General features: G+C 42.3%; 1 protein-coding gene across 5 annotated transcripts in view; it reads left to right on the forward strand.

Annotated features, from left to right (window-relative positions):
* The first annotated feature begins 287 nt into the window (after nucleotides 1-287).
* allc (allantoicase) overlaps nucleotides 288-15,143 on the forward strand; it is a 64,419-nt gene continuing 49,563 nt past the window's right edge. Inside the window, exons 1-3 of one of the 5 annotated variants that reach the window (XM_068022338.1) lie at nucleotides 288-390; nucleotides 2,298-2,457; nucleotides 11,886-11,936. In XM_068022338.1, the coding sequence (XP_067878439.1) occupies nucleotides 2,368-2,457; nucleotides 11,886-11,936 (141 nt within the window). In that variant the 5' untranslated portion in view covers nucleotides 288-390; nucleotides 2,298-2,367. Of the gene's footprint in view, nucleotides 391-2,078; nucleotides 2,201-2,269; nucleotides 2,458-11,885; nucleotides 11,937-15,143 lie in introns of those variants that run through there. The other 4 variants (XM_068022348.1, XM_068022357.1, XM_068022353.1 and 1 more) reach the window with 4 other exon arrangements.

Consider the following 15,143-nt stretch of genomic DNA (forward strand, 5'->3'; position numbering starts at 1 on the left):
TAAAACTCAGGAATCCTGTTCTGTACAAAGGTTGGGTCAGGGTGGTATAAAAGCCTGTGTTACACAGAACAGCACTACGTATAACAGTATTGATTGAAGAGTTGTTTAAAAAACTGTTCACATCAAAGCTGGATGGAAAGGAATTTTAACTTTGTATATTGTGTATAAGAAAACAAAGCTGATAAAGTGCAGATCTTCAGTCTGTTTTCCATTTTGCATGGTTTACACTACCAGATGATACAGCTGGTTACCTTCAGGTCAATGACTGCACGATTATAACTTTGCTCTGCAGGTTTATAGTTGGGCTGTTGCGTAGACGGCAACATATTTGCATTTCAAAGTCACTGGCTGGATAGCAAGGCTCGAAACTGGCTTTTCAAAGGATAACTGGTATGTCAAATGCATAACTTGCATATTCCAAATTAATGTAAATTTGGAGTTAGTGTAATTGTAATTTGTATACATCTGAATAAAGTCAAATATTAGGATCGGAACTTATGATGAGATTTTCTTTTTATAAACTTTTGTTATCTTCAGTGTCCTTTTAACATTTGATGTTACTTTTGTTTTGATTTTATTTAGATTTTCCACAAAACATTATAAAATTCCTATTTATATGGAAAGTTAGAAAAGCCCATTAAAAATCTATTCAAGCTGGAACAGCGATTGCTAAAAGGCAAAGCTCATTAGCCTATAAAGGGTCAATACATTAAAGGAATTTTATGCATCAGTTAATGTGTGAACAAATAGTGGAAAGATTTAATCATATACAGTATCGTGAAGTAGTTAGGAAAAGGATGACAAGGTACTGTGCAATGTACGGTAAAACAAGTTGCATTTGGGTAGCACCTTTTAAGGTGAAGAAGATTCCAAGGTACTTCACAGATAGACATGTAAAATAAGGTTCTGAGCCAGGGGATGAGAGGGGACTAAAAGCTTAGTGACGAGATGGGTTTTAGAAGGTTTTTAAATGAGGTAATAGATGGAGTGACAGAGCAGTTTAGAAAGGGAATTGCACAAAGTCTGACAGCAGCATCTGAATACTTTGCCACCAGTAGTGGACGAAGGGAGAGTGATATGCACGTGAAGTATTATTGTACAGAAGTAATTCATGATCTATATAAATACAAACACTGAATGTTGCTTTTCCAGCCTGTGTCCTTGGAGGCAAAAGTAACAGTAAGCAGTGGCTCTTTCGCCAAGCTCAGCGACCTAGAAATTGGTTTGTGCTGGCAGGTTGGTGTGTTCTGGGCAGAGGGAACACCTAGCTTTTTGGTGGCTGTCTTCAGTGATCTGTTCAAGGACCACTGGTTAGATCACCTGTAGATCACATTTTCTAAACACAGCTGGTCTGGCACAGGCTCCATTTAGGGCACCCAAATTGTTAAAAGTGAGTGTCAAAGTGAGAATGCCTCTATTTATATACACAAACACCTGTTTCAGGCACAACCCTTTTCTGCCCTTACCAAAATGTAGGCAGTGCACTTAATGAGGACATGCCATATTGGAGGCTTCGGTGCCAATTTTGCAACTGATAAATGGGTGGGCACCATTGAATTTCAAGGCCAATGCCCTCGATTATGGTTGCTCTATGCCTCTCGCATCCGCAGTCCAGGCAAGCGACCTTCTCTTAGTCCTCTGTTACTACTACTCTGTAGGTGATCAAAACAGCTCTGGGAGAGCGATATGAAAACAACTTCCCTACATCGCTCTACTCTTTTTCATTTAAAGTCTGCTGCTGGTCTCCTGCACATCAGTAGATCCATAAAGTGGGCTGCTGTGATGATTTGCAAACTCACACCAAAGCAAACCTCCACTTCCTTTGGAACAAGGCATGGCAGATGATTTACACTGGGGAATGTTAGTGACTGTTTGAGACCCACATGTCAGAAGCTTACCGCACTATAGTAAAATAAAACTGCCTTATGACTGTCAACGGCTGAGGAGACCCAACCCCCTGGTGCTACTTCCTTCCTAGTGCTGAATGGCCTGGCCTCTAATACCAGGACAACAGAGATCAGATGCTGCCTGACTTGCTGATTATTTCCAGCACTTTCTGTTTTTATTTTATATTCGAGATCAGGTACTTAATGGAAAGAAGATTGCAGGCATGAAATCACATCTTATCACACCTTAACATAAGGATCTGTGTTACTGTGCCATCGCTCATTTAATGCATTCAATACTACAAGTGCTGGCTGTAAGGAAACTATTTCAATCTTAATATTGTTTTCACATTGGATTAATTTGAATTTCTAATTTACAAAAGGAAAAGGTTGCTTCATGTTTTGTTGCAGTAATTTGATTTGTCGAGAGCATTATAATCAAGGAAGAAATACAACATTTAATGTTAGAACCGACTGAACAATGGCAGCTCGCCCAATCCAGGAAAATACAGAAAAGCTTCCGGACTTTGTCCAGTTGAATGACCTGGCTTGTGAAACAACAGGAGCAAAGGTAAGCTTACATTGGTACTCATGAATTTGACAAGGACACTGTGGAATGAAGAAATAAATAAGTTGCTTTTATATAAGAACTTTCATGCCCTCAATTTCCTAAAGTGATTTAAAGCCATTCGATTACTTTGGAAGTGCAGTTACTCTTGTTATGTAGGGAAATGTGGCAACTGGTTAGCACACAGCAAGGTCCCATGAACAGCAAATAAATGAGTGAATGACCATGATAATATGTGTTTGGAAAGTTAGTGAAGTCACTGGGAGAATTCCCTACTATTCTTCGAATGTGCAGTGGGATCTTTGGCATCTAGTTGAACAGGCCTCAGTTTAATGTCTCATGCAAAAGACAGCATCTTTGACAATGAGGCACTCCCTCAGCCTGCTCTTAAATCTATGTTGGGACTTGAACCCACTACATTTTGAATCAAGACAGGTCTTAAACTAACCTGAATGCAAAATACAAGGCTGAGGCATTTGCAGCTATTTTTAGCCAGAAGTGCCGAGTGACTTATCCTTCTCGGCATGTTTCTGAGGTCCCCACCATCTCCAGCTAAATCGATTCACTCCAGGCAGCATCAAGAAATGACTAAGTGCTCGGGATACAGTAAAGGCTATGGGCCCCAATAGCATTCTAGCTGTAGTGATGAATGGTGCTCCAGAAACTGCTGCGAGCCCGCTAAACTTTTCCAGCAAACCTGGCATATACCTGACAATGTCGAAAATGCCCAGAAATGACCCAAAGCAGGACAAATCCAACCCAGCAAATTAATGTCCTTTTGGCCTATCCCAATTATCAGCAAAGTCATGGAAGGAGTCATTAATAGTGCTTTCAAGGAGCACTTACTCACCAATAACTTGCTCGCTGAAGTTCAGTTTGGATCCACATCTCATTAGAGCCTCAGTGCAAAAATGGATAAAACAGTCTAATTCCAGAGATGATGTGATTATGACTGCCCTCGACTTCAAGGCAGCATTTGACCCAGTGTGACACCAAGGAGGCCTTGTAAAATTGAAGTCAGTGGGGATCGGGAGAAAAAAATCTTCACTGGTTGTTTTTAAAAATTCTTTCATGGTATGTGGGTGTTGCTGGCAAAGCCAGCATTTGTTGCCCATCTTGAATTGCCCTTGAGTAGGTGGTGGTGAGCTGCCTTCTTGAAATGCTGCAGTCCATCTGGTGCGGGCACATCCACAGTGCTGTTAGGGAAGGAGTTCCAGGATTTTGATCCCGTGACAGTGAAGGAATGGCGATATATTTCCAAGTCAGGATGGTGTGTGACTTAGAGGGGAACTTGCAGGTGGTGATGTTCCAATACTTCTGCTGTCCTTGTCCTTCCAGGCGGAAGAGGTTGCAGGTCTGGAAGGTGCTGTCGAAGGAGGTGTGGTGAGTTACTGCAGTGCATCTTGTAGATGGTACACACTGCTGCCACTGTATGTCAGTGGTGGAGGGAGTGAATGTTTAAGGTTGTAGATGGGGTGCAGATCAAGTGCGCTGCTTTCTCCTGGATGGTGTCGAGCTGCCTGAGTGTTGTTGGAGCTGCACCCATCCAGGCAAGTGGAGAGTATTCCATCACACTCCTGACTTATGCCTTGTAGAAGTTGGAGAGGCTTTGGGGAATCAGGAGGTGAGTTGCTCACTGCAGAATTCCCAGTCTCTGACCCGCTCTTGTAGCCACAGTATTATGTGGCTTCTCCAATTCAGTTCTGGTCATTGGTAACCCCCAGGATGTTGATAGTGGGGCTTTCAGTGTTGATAATGCTGTTGAATGTCAAGGGGAGATGGTTAAATTCTCTCTTGTTGGAGATGGTCATTGCCTGGCACTTGTGTGGCGCGAATGTTACTTGCCACTTATCAACCCAAGCCTGAATGTTGTCCAGATCTTGTGCATATGGACTGCTTCAGTATCTGAGGAGTTGCGAATGGTAATATACAGGATATAATCATCAGCGAACATTCCCACCTCTGACCTTATGATGGAGGGAAGGTCATTGATCAAGTAGCTGAAGATGGTTGGGCCTAGGTCATTACGCTGAGGAACTCCTGCAGCGATGTCTTGGGGTTGAGATGTTTGACCTCCAATAACCACAACCATCTTTCTTTATGCTAAGTATGACTCCAACCAGTGATGAGTTTTCCTCTTGATTCTCATTGACTTCAGTTTGGCTAGGGCTCCTTGATGCCATACTCGGTCAAATGCTACCTTGATATCCAGGGCAATCACTCTTAACTCACCTCTTGAGTTCAGCTCATTTTTCCATGTTTGAACCAATGGCCCTGGCGGAACCCAAACTGAGCATTGGTGAGCAGGTTATTGCTGTTTAACTGGCACTTGATAGAATTGTTGACGACACTTTCATCACTTTGCTGATGATTGAGAGTAGACTAATGGGGAAATAATTGGATTTGTCCCACTTTTTGTGTACAGGACATACCTGGACAATTTTCACATTGTCAGGTAGATGTCAGCGTTGTAGCTGTACTGGAACAGCTTGGCTAGGGGTGCGACTAGTTGTGAAGCACAAGCCTTCAGTTCTACAGCCAGGATGTTGTCAGGATCCATAGCCTTTGCAGTATCCAGTGCCTTCAGCCTTTTCTTGAAATCATGTGGAGTGAATTGAATTATCTGGAGACTGCATCTGTGGTGTTGGGGACTTAGGAGAAGGCTGAGATGAATCATCCACTCGGCACTTCTGGCTGAAGATGTTGCAAACGTTTCAGCCTTTTCTTTCGCACTGATTTCATACCTGGTATTAGAGAATGGGTGGGCTTACGTATAAGTTTCTACGTTACACCTCAAAATATTAGGATTCAAAGAATTTATTGTTGATATTTTTACAAGAGGTTGATATTGTTACAAAAACCTGAAAAAAAGATTTTCAAGGGACTTGGACACCTGCAAATAACAGGAATTTTTGGATGGTGACTTTGTATACAAGCAGTTTCAAAGAAGCAAGCCAGGGGTTTGACCTCCTCAAAGCAACACTTTGAAATACGAAGGAGACACTGTGTCTGGTCATGTGAACAGCTGAGGAAGGCTTTTTGCTTTCACTTTGGACTTTTAAAAAAAAAACAAAGAGCAGGCATTTTGAAACTTAGACCTGACCTGCCTGGAGACTAGAGAAAAAGACCTCTCTCTGTAAAGGAGACTTGCATCTCTTGAAAAAAAATCCTGTATTTGAAAGGTGGCCAAATCCTATTGCCTCCCATCTCTGAAGAATTCCTGCATTCAATGAGATTCCTGTTGCCTCCTGTGTTTTGGGAAATCCTGGAACCTGAGCAAAGCTTCTACTGCTGCATTGCTGCTGTGAGTCCTGAACAGACCGATTGCTGCAGCCTTGCTGAAAGACCTGTGTGATGCCTGCTGTGGTTGAATTGCCTTGCCTACCTACCCATCAAAGACTGTTCATCAATCTCGCCTGGAGAGATTTTGAGTGGCATCTAACTATTTGACTCTGGGACACCTCACTGCACTGAAAACATCCTACCAGAATGTGATGAACTGATTTATTTTTTTATTATTCCTTCTATTCCTAAGAAACAGTTGTAAACCAAAGTTTCTTTTTCCTGGTTAATTTTGTTTTTAATGTATGTGTGTGCATGAGGGCAAAGGAACTAAGGAACTTTTCAGATATATAGATTTATCTCATTAGTAGTTAAGACTTATTATTTCTTTTCTAATAAATAGTTCATGTGTATTTTTGTTTAAAGCTACCTGGTTTGGTTTACTTTATTCTGGGGGACAAATAGAGTGTCTAATTTAGCTATTCTTTGGTAGGTGGGAAAATCTATTTATATGCTGTGACCTGTGGAGTAGTGGGACTGAATTAGCAGTGCATTTCTCCCGCATTGGTCATAACAATATTCATAGGAATTAAGCATACAGTAATAACTTTAATTGACAATTAAACATATACTGATGGCTACACCTTGGGAGCTCACCAGAAATAAAAACACATATCAGTTTCAAGCTTGAGTACTTTCAAGGCTGATCAGACCTCATCAAATTCTCGGGTATCTCTCCTAACACCCACTCTTTTATATCTTTTTCCCAATCCTTCTGCCTGCAAATTCACATGTTCCAAAGCAGTACCTCATTTAATTAGCTTAAATGACCATTCCCTCCGCCACCGGGATACCATGGCTGTGTACTATTTATAGGACACACTGCAGCAAATCCCAAACCCACAACGTCTACCACCTCAGATAACTAAGAGACTGAAAAGGCTATGGTTATTTTCCTTAGAGCAGAGAAGGCTGAGGGCGGGGCGGGGGGGGGGGGGGGGGGGTGAGGTATACAAAATTATGAGGGGCATTGATAGGTTAGATAGGAAGAAACTTTTTCCCTTAGTGGAGGGGTCAATAACCAGGGAGCATAGATTTAAGGTAAGGGGCAGGAGGTTTTGAGAGGATTTGAGTAAAAAAATTTCATTTGAGGGGTGGTTGGAATCTGGAACGCACTGCCTGAAGAGGTGGTAGAGGCAGGAACCCTCACAACATTTAAGAAGTATTTAGATGAGCACTTGAAACGCCATAGCACACAAGGCTACGGGCCAAGTACTGGAAAATGGGATGAGAATAGTTAGGTGCTTGATGGCTGGCACAGACACAATGGGCCGAAGGGCCTGTTTCTGTGCCTTATAACTCTATGACTTTATGACTCAAAGGACAAGGGCGGCAGGTGCTTGAGAACACCATCACTTCCAAATATCTCTCCAAGTCACACACCATCCTGACTTAGAGATATAGTGCTGTTCCTACATTGTCTTTAGGACAAAATCCTGGAATTTCCTATCTAACAGCAATGTGGGAGTGTCTTCACCACAAGGACTGTAGCAGTCCAAGAAGAACTGTTACCTATATCTTCTTATGATAACTAGGGATGGGCAATAAATAGTGGCTTTGCCAGCAACACCTATATCCCGAGAGTGAATAAAAATAACTGAGCCTAGCTGACACTCCAAGCTGCTAATATATAGCGGTTGTTGAACATCAAATCAAATACTCCATTGGGCATGGAATTTGGGCTTGTAAAGGTTTTATATCCATTATGGCAATGGAGAAAGGAGGCATATTTTCTATAACAGAACCATTGCAGGCTGGCATTAAAATGGGCAGAGAAATGGGGGAAAAATTGGTGACTTTGTCAGTTGATGTTTTAATGTTGTTCTGAATTTTCTACCTTCGAAAATATTTTTATATTCTGTCTTAATTTTAACATCCACTGCTTATTGATCAAAGATCTACTATTGAATAGCAATGTTGATTGTCGATGGTTTCTGTTTGGTGCAACAAATCACTTATACTGGATCAATGCCCAACTAATTCTCTTGTCTGGGTTTCACGTGGCTCCAGAAGAACCTACCATTTTTCTGGTGGCAACATCAAAGTGAAGCCCCAAAATGTCACTTAAATCTCCACATAATTTCTGAGCGTTTGTGCCCAAATATCACTTGAGTCATAAGCCTGCTCATGTAAAATGTGTGCACGTGGTGGCTGGGGGCTGTGCTGCATGCAGGTGTGCATTTTTTTTTAGAACATTACAGCGCAGTACAGGCCCTTCGGCCCTCGATGTTGCGCCGACCTGTGAAACCATCTGACCTACACTATTCCATTTTCATCCATATGTCTATCCAATGACCACTTAAATGCCCTTAAAGTTGGCGAGTCTACTACTGTTGCAGGCAGGGCGTTCCACGCCCCTACTACTCTCTGAGTAAAGAAACTACCTCTGACATCTGTCCTATATCTATCACCCCTCAACTTAAAGCTATGTCCCCTTGTGTTTGCCATCATTTTGAGAGGCCTTTTTTGGTGCATTTAAAAGAGATGTATTTTTGTGGCTGTTCTTCCCACTTTTTTTGCTTTACTTTTTTTTCTGATTGCATTTAGTTGCTTAGGAGACCAGGTATTTTGGAACTCTTTTTTGATACTTCTTCAATATTGGCAGAATGGGTTTCTCTATAGTCAGCTGTGTTGTCAACTTCTCTGCTTCCACCTCCTTTCATGTATGCTGAAATGTTGTGGTACAGGGAGGGTCCCTTGAAGTGGCAAAAAAGGATCACCTTCTCTCTGCCACTTCATGCAGTACCACCTTCAATTCACCAGCTGTCAAAAAGGGATGGTTGAGTATCTGCCCAGTATGAACTGGGAGCTTGCTCACATTGTGCAAATGAAGCTGCCCATGCAAAATTAGGTTGGGTTAGTGCACTAACACTTGGCTGGGAGTTAATAATGCATGGCCCAAGTAATACCTGACTGGAAAGTATACACTATTGTGTCTTGGGACAGGTAGGCATGCTGATGAGCTATACAGCTGCAATATGTTCTTCCCCACATCATTGCAGGCGATAGAGAGCAGAATGGAAATGAAGGCTTTAGAGAACACTTCTGACCAAAGGAAGCTTTTATAGTAAACTCCCAATGGTGTTACTGCTATATGTAAATACCTGATAAACCACTGGGCGGGATTATTTTTCAGAAGCACACCTATCACAGCATTTCACATGGTGTGTCATACTGCATGGACAAAGCCCTGCCAAGGTGATTAAAAGAGCAGTATTGCCTGAATGGCTATACCTGGCAAGATGCCACTAATCATTAGTACAGGTCAACAACAGCAACTTGCATTTATATCACACCTTTAATGTAGGGAATCATCCCAAGCCACATCACAGGAGCATCAGACAAAATTTGGCACCGAATCACAGAGGGAGATATTAAGACAAACGACCAATAGCTTAGTCAAAGAAGTAGTGGTTTAAAGAAGCAGAAAGAGGTATAGAGGTGGAGAGGTTTGGGGAGTGAATTTTAGAGCTTAAGGCTTAGAAAGCTGCAGGCATGACCACCATTGGAGAGGCAAGCTTAAGGAAATTGGGAAAGCACAAGAAGCCAGAATTGGAGAATGCTTGGACAGTTCTTGAGTTCTTGAAGGGTTGTAAGGTTGGATGAGTTACAGAGATAATGAGGGGTGAAGCCTTGGACGAATTTGAACACAAGGCTGAGAATTTTAAATCTGAAGCGTTGCTGGAGGAGGATCAGTGTAGGTAAGCGAGCATAGGGGTGGTGAATGAATGAAACTTGATGTGAGTCAGGATACGTAAGTTACGTAAGGTGGAAGATGGGAGGCCAGGAGATCCTGGGAATAGACCTGGCTCACCTACCTAGCAACCACCATGGGGAGGTTTCTTCTTAAGGTCTGGATTAGCAGAGAGGCAGATGCAGAACTGGACTATTTGCTGCAAATGCACTTTGCAACATAAGCGTGGTACGTACAGTAATGGCCAGTTGTGACATGAAACTTGACTGCTTCTTCCTGCAGGCACAACACAGTGTTAACCAATGGGAATGGCACCTCATGCAGCATCTCCACTTCGAGGGATATCAAATAGAGATTCAGGTCAAGGGCTACTCTGTTACTTGTTTGTAGGACTCATCCCAGTACTTACAGTTCCCTTTTCTTTCATTTTTCCAGCCTCTTCAGTCTTGCTGAAGGCTGTTGATTGGATAAGCTGTCTTCTGAAGCACGCCAAAGCTTTTCAGAATTCATTTCCCTCTATTGTGATAAACCCTTTTAATTGTCCCATTCTTTTAAATTTGACTTGCATGCAATTTTCCTGTCCCATTTCTAGTGTGTTCTGAGACTTGCAGCTCGGTTCTGAATACTTATGCAAATGAGCTCACTCTGGAGAATTAAGTGCTATTACCACTTTTCCTTTCAGGCCGCAGTTACACAGTTCTTAACTGTTTAAGGGTAAAAAGATTTCTGGGCCCCTTGTTGAAATTTGTCCTCTGGGCTCATCAGCATATTCAGTGTGAGCTGTCGGCACTGGGCATGCTTCTACAGGCAGTTTGTCAGATAGGAAATGCCAACTTAGGTGTGCCTGCCTCGTGAGCCGTGGCCCTCAGCTAAGCCCTGAGAGAGGGTTGGAGCAGGTTCCAGTGTTGGAAGCAACAACGATACTTGCGGAATCAGGAGAGTACTCTTGTTTTTCTTGGTCCATTGGAAGTGCGACATTTTTAAAACAATTTTTTTTACAGTTTCCTGACATTGGTGGCTGTGGGGACTGTGTGGGGTAGGCTCAACGCCTGCTTGGCTCATTGCTGATGCATTTTGAAAAGGAGTCCTTCAACAGGGTTGTGGTCACTCACTAATGTATTTAATGTATTTAACCTTCTTTCAGATGTCTGCCTGGGTGGTTCGAAAAATAAGGGCTCACAAATTTATCAGTGGAACAAATGGCTGTGCAGATTACATGCAGACTGTTCCACAGCTAAACTGGTGTGCTTTGTGCCTCTTTTATGCCCGAAAAATGACACAATGCAACACAATTTCTAACCCTTAAAACTGTCTTACACTCTTAGACTAAAATAGGTTGCAGTATCACTGAAATTACACTCTGAATAGCTTGGTAATGCTATCTGATGTTACATATACTTGTTAAGTATTTATTAAGTCACTTAAGTATGAAAGCAGTATTAACAAACATAAGTCAGGATTTGCCTTGCTTCTGGTGCTAACAAGTTAAAATGGTGATAGTTTGCTCTCAGCAGAAAACATAGATGATTTCTTGTGGAAACATACTAATATCAGGATATTGATGTTCTCAGAACACAAAGTTGAAAACATACATGAAGCAGGAAATTTATTTGACTCTTTTCTGTGGGTCAAATAATTGATTACTCAACCCAACAATTAATTCAGTACTCAGTTTTCATAGACGATATTGACTGACAGGTCATGTATCATGAAGCAGTAATCCAATACAGGGATTCATAGGGTAGCATATACCATCAGAATGACGTTCAAATGGTGTGTTTGACAATGAGAGGTTGGGATTAAGTTATCACCCATAATTTCTGACAGGTAGTGCATCAAATTGTGACATTGGACTTCAAAATTATGAGGTTATCTTAAATGGCCAGATGTAGCTGAATTGGTCATTGTATATATATTTTACTAGTATACATGACATTGTAGTACATAATCTGATATTACATTGACACTTCAGACTGCTGTAAACCATTCCCATTATTTTCCAACAATAGGAGAAAGGGAAAGTCAGGAATAAATGAACAAATAGAAAAGCATGTTACCTAACAAAATGAATGCTAAATTTGCATGTTCTGTCAATTTTTGTTTGCCTATTTTTCTCTTATTCCCTTTCCTGTTTTTAGTGCATTTTTCTTTCTCCATTTAGGCCATCGTATCTTCTCACCTTTATACTTACCGACAATAGTGGGCAGGTAACCTTTGTTCAAACTGTTGCTGATGTGTGTGAGCATTCTGGGGTGACTCCTGCAGATGCTCTTTCAATACCTATAGGGAACTGTGTAACTGCTCAATTTCTTCTCTCGTTGATACAGATAAGAAACTTATTACATGAGGGATCATTGGTAAAGTCCAATGTGCTACCAACTTTCTTATTTTTCAGGTCCTGTTTGCAACAGATGATTGGTTTGCAGCCGCAGAGAATCTTTTGAAGGTGAGAATGAAGCATCAAATATTTCAGATTATTTTGCAAGTGCTGAATTGGGCAGTAAATCGAAGTGATCCATCTAATCTTTGTGAAACTTGCTATTCGATAATGGTGTTTTTATTGCATGTGTGTTTTGCGGCAGATAATACTAGACAAAACCTACAGTTTCAAAACTAACCCCAGCTATTATGAACAACATGGGTATGACTTAAACCCTTTAAAATGTCATAAATCAGGAATCACAAGTCATGTGCCTTGAGAGAATTTGGAAATGTTTGAAAAATGAACTAGGGTTTCATAACATATTGAAGTAACAGGTTACAGGGGTGAAATTGTTTTTCAGCAATGCCCAGTTTTCTTTCATATTGAAGGCAATGGAAAAGAAAATTAGATGTTGTAAAATAAGCAGTAGATTCGCTATCACCTATAATGTACTATTGCCAAAGATCAAATTCACCCCATATATGTTCCAGGATTTCCTCCTCACAGGAGCTGAGACCAAAGGTGGAAGATCTGCTTCCTGTGGCTAATTTCTGCCATTGTTAATGAGCCACTTTCTTAAAGTAGACGGAGTAAATGTCCTGTTTGCCATCGCACATAATGCAATCTAGGCGCCAATAAGCAAATCATAATGGGGTGATCACAGATGCATGAAACAAATACAAACAAATACGGATCGTGTCAGGCTTCTATTGGCTATGATTTAAGGTACAAGTATTGCTTGTGCTTGTGGTACCTCCTGTATTTTTTTTTTGGGGGGTGGGGTTTATGCTGGATATTCTACTCTAATTCTCTGTCACCAGCCACTTTGGTACTGGACCTCACTTCCACTATGATCCAGAGTGTGCCTTCACCTGTCCAATATGTAGGTAAATGATAGCGAGATCCAGGGATCAAACAGAGAACCCCCACCACTGTACACCAGCTCACTAGAATGTACCAAGTGCTGCCACATGATTCCTCTCTCATTGGTAGGTAGATGTTTGCTCTATCAGACCAAAACTAAGGCTGTGAAACAAAAAAGCTTATTTAACAAAGACCAAGAAAATGAACAGTATTCAATGCAAAACTGTTTAGTTACAGTAAGTTACAAACTTCACTATCCTTCAGAATACCTGTCAACCCAATAAAGACACTTCTCCCTAAGCTATCTATCAACATACATTAAACCTGAAAATGGATATTTACTTCTTACAGGGCAAACCACTGCCATGGAGTCAGTTTCTTTGCTGGCTGCAGACTGACAGATGAGCCAAATGCAGGTATCCCAGCATAAAGCATCATTGTAAACCCCTGGCCATGGTATTTTCTGTCTAAAAGATTACAGTTAATGATTGCTACCGCTCCTTCTCACACGTCCCAGACACAGCTGTTAGTCAACAAGTCCCCTACAACCTTCCTCCCCCTGTCAATTTTGGATACCTGAAGTTTTGATTTGTTTCAGAGATTCTCCCTGACCTATTTCAAAACCCTTTGAAGACATGGCAGAACAAATTACTTTAACAAACCTGCATCTTTAAAGACATGCATTTGGCTGATCTATCAGAGTATTCAGCCACTAACGATGTTGGGGAACCAGCCAGAAACCTGCCTATGATTCAAAAGTTTTGACCATTTAAACAAGGCTGCATTTGCTGACAATGCAACCATTAGGTGGCGCAGTACTAGCACATGTGCAAATGCAGTCTCTTCCACTGAAATATCACTGTCTGTGACAGTCAGGCAGCTGCCAGGATTAAAGATGGCGCTGCTCAATTCATCACAGAAAGACAACTTTAACCTGAAAATCCCCTTAAAGGTTGCCATCGCCATCCCTATCCCACCCCCAACAGTCCCCCGCTCCCTCCTGCCATTGCTTCATTTGTATAATTTCTTAGATGTCTCCTGGTCAACTGTATTGATTTTTTTTAACAAAGACAGAAGAGCTCTGGTATGATACTGCCATTGAAATTTGGAATGTAAAGCAACTTTCTATGGGACAGTAAAGTCAACATTTACACAGTGAAGTTTATGGAGGAAATAACTCTGAATTTCTGCCCCATCCCCCCCAACCTCCGTCTCCATTCCGCAATCTCCCCTTCTTTCAATCCACACATTCATGTTGGCTACAGCCTTGCTGTTCCCTCCCTCAATCAGCTGCTCACTCCAGACCTCGCCACTGTTCCCCCTTTCCCCTCCCCTCGGCCAGTTGTTCCCCGCACCCCCACTCCACTCTGGCTGCTCCTATGTTGCCTTGTCACCCCTTGCGGCCCATCTTGCTTCTTTGGGCGGCGCGAGGAGAACAATTGAACATGGGAGCAAGTGGCCGAGAGGAGGGAAGTGGCACAGCCTAGAGCTAGCATCTGGAAGAGAGACAGGACGCGGGGAGCGAGCGGCTGGAGAACAGGGTGGCGTGGGGGGTTGGGGGGGTGCGGGAAACAATTGGCCGAAGGGAGCGGGGCGGAGCAGTGGCAAGGTCTGGAGCGAGCGGCTGAGGGGGTTGGGGAAGTGGCCGGTGGGGAGAATGGGGGAGGGGGAGAAAGCGTTGAGGCTTGCAGTGAGTGGCCGAGGGGGGAGAGCGGCCAGTGGGGCGGGAGAGAATAGCTGAGTGGGGAGAAGAAGGCGAGGGGAGCGAGTTTTCTTGCGCATGCGCCCATTAGTTCTGACAAGTATAAGCTACGCATACGCAGCATCTCACTGAGAGCAGGAGACCATTTGCACATGTTCTCAGCTTGGAGCACTCTGCTGATGTTTGCGGGCTGCTGCGTTGTCAGGAGCCACTTTGTTTAAACAATTAATATCAATGTCTTAGATGAGGGGAGCAATGGCATGGTAGCTAAAATTGCAGATGACACAAAGATAGGTAGGAAAGTATGTTGTGAAGAGGACATAAGGAGCTTGCAAACCGATATAGATAGGTTGAGTGAGTGGGCAAAAATCTGGCAGGTGTAGTATAATGTGGGAAAATGTGAAGTTGTTCACTTTGGCAGGAGGAAAAAAAAGCAGAGTATTACCTAAACAGAGAACGACTGCAAAATTCCAAGGTGCAGAGGGATTTAGGTGTTCTAGTGCATGAGTCACAAAAAGTTAGTATGCAGGTACAGCAAGAAATAAAGAAGGCTAATGGAATGCTATCCTTTATTATGAGAGGATTGAAAGTAAAAGTAAGGATGTTATGCTTCAGTTATACAGGGCATTGGTGAGACTACATCTCGAACACTGTGTGCAGTTTTG

The sequence above is a fragment of the Heterodontus francisci genome, chromosome 3 (assembly GCF_036365525.1).
Source record: "Heterodontus francisci isolate sHetFra1 chromosome 3, sHetFra1.hap1, whole genome shotgun sequence".
In the NCBI taxonomy this organism is placed as follows: Eukaryota; Metazoa; Chordata; class Chondrichthyes; order Heterodontiformes; family Heterodontidae; genus Heterodontus; species Heterodontus francisci.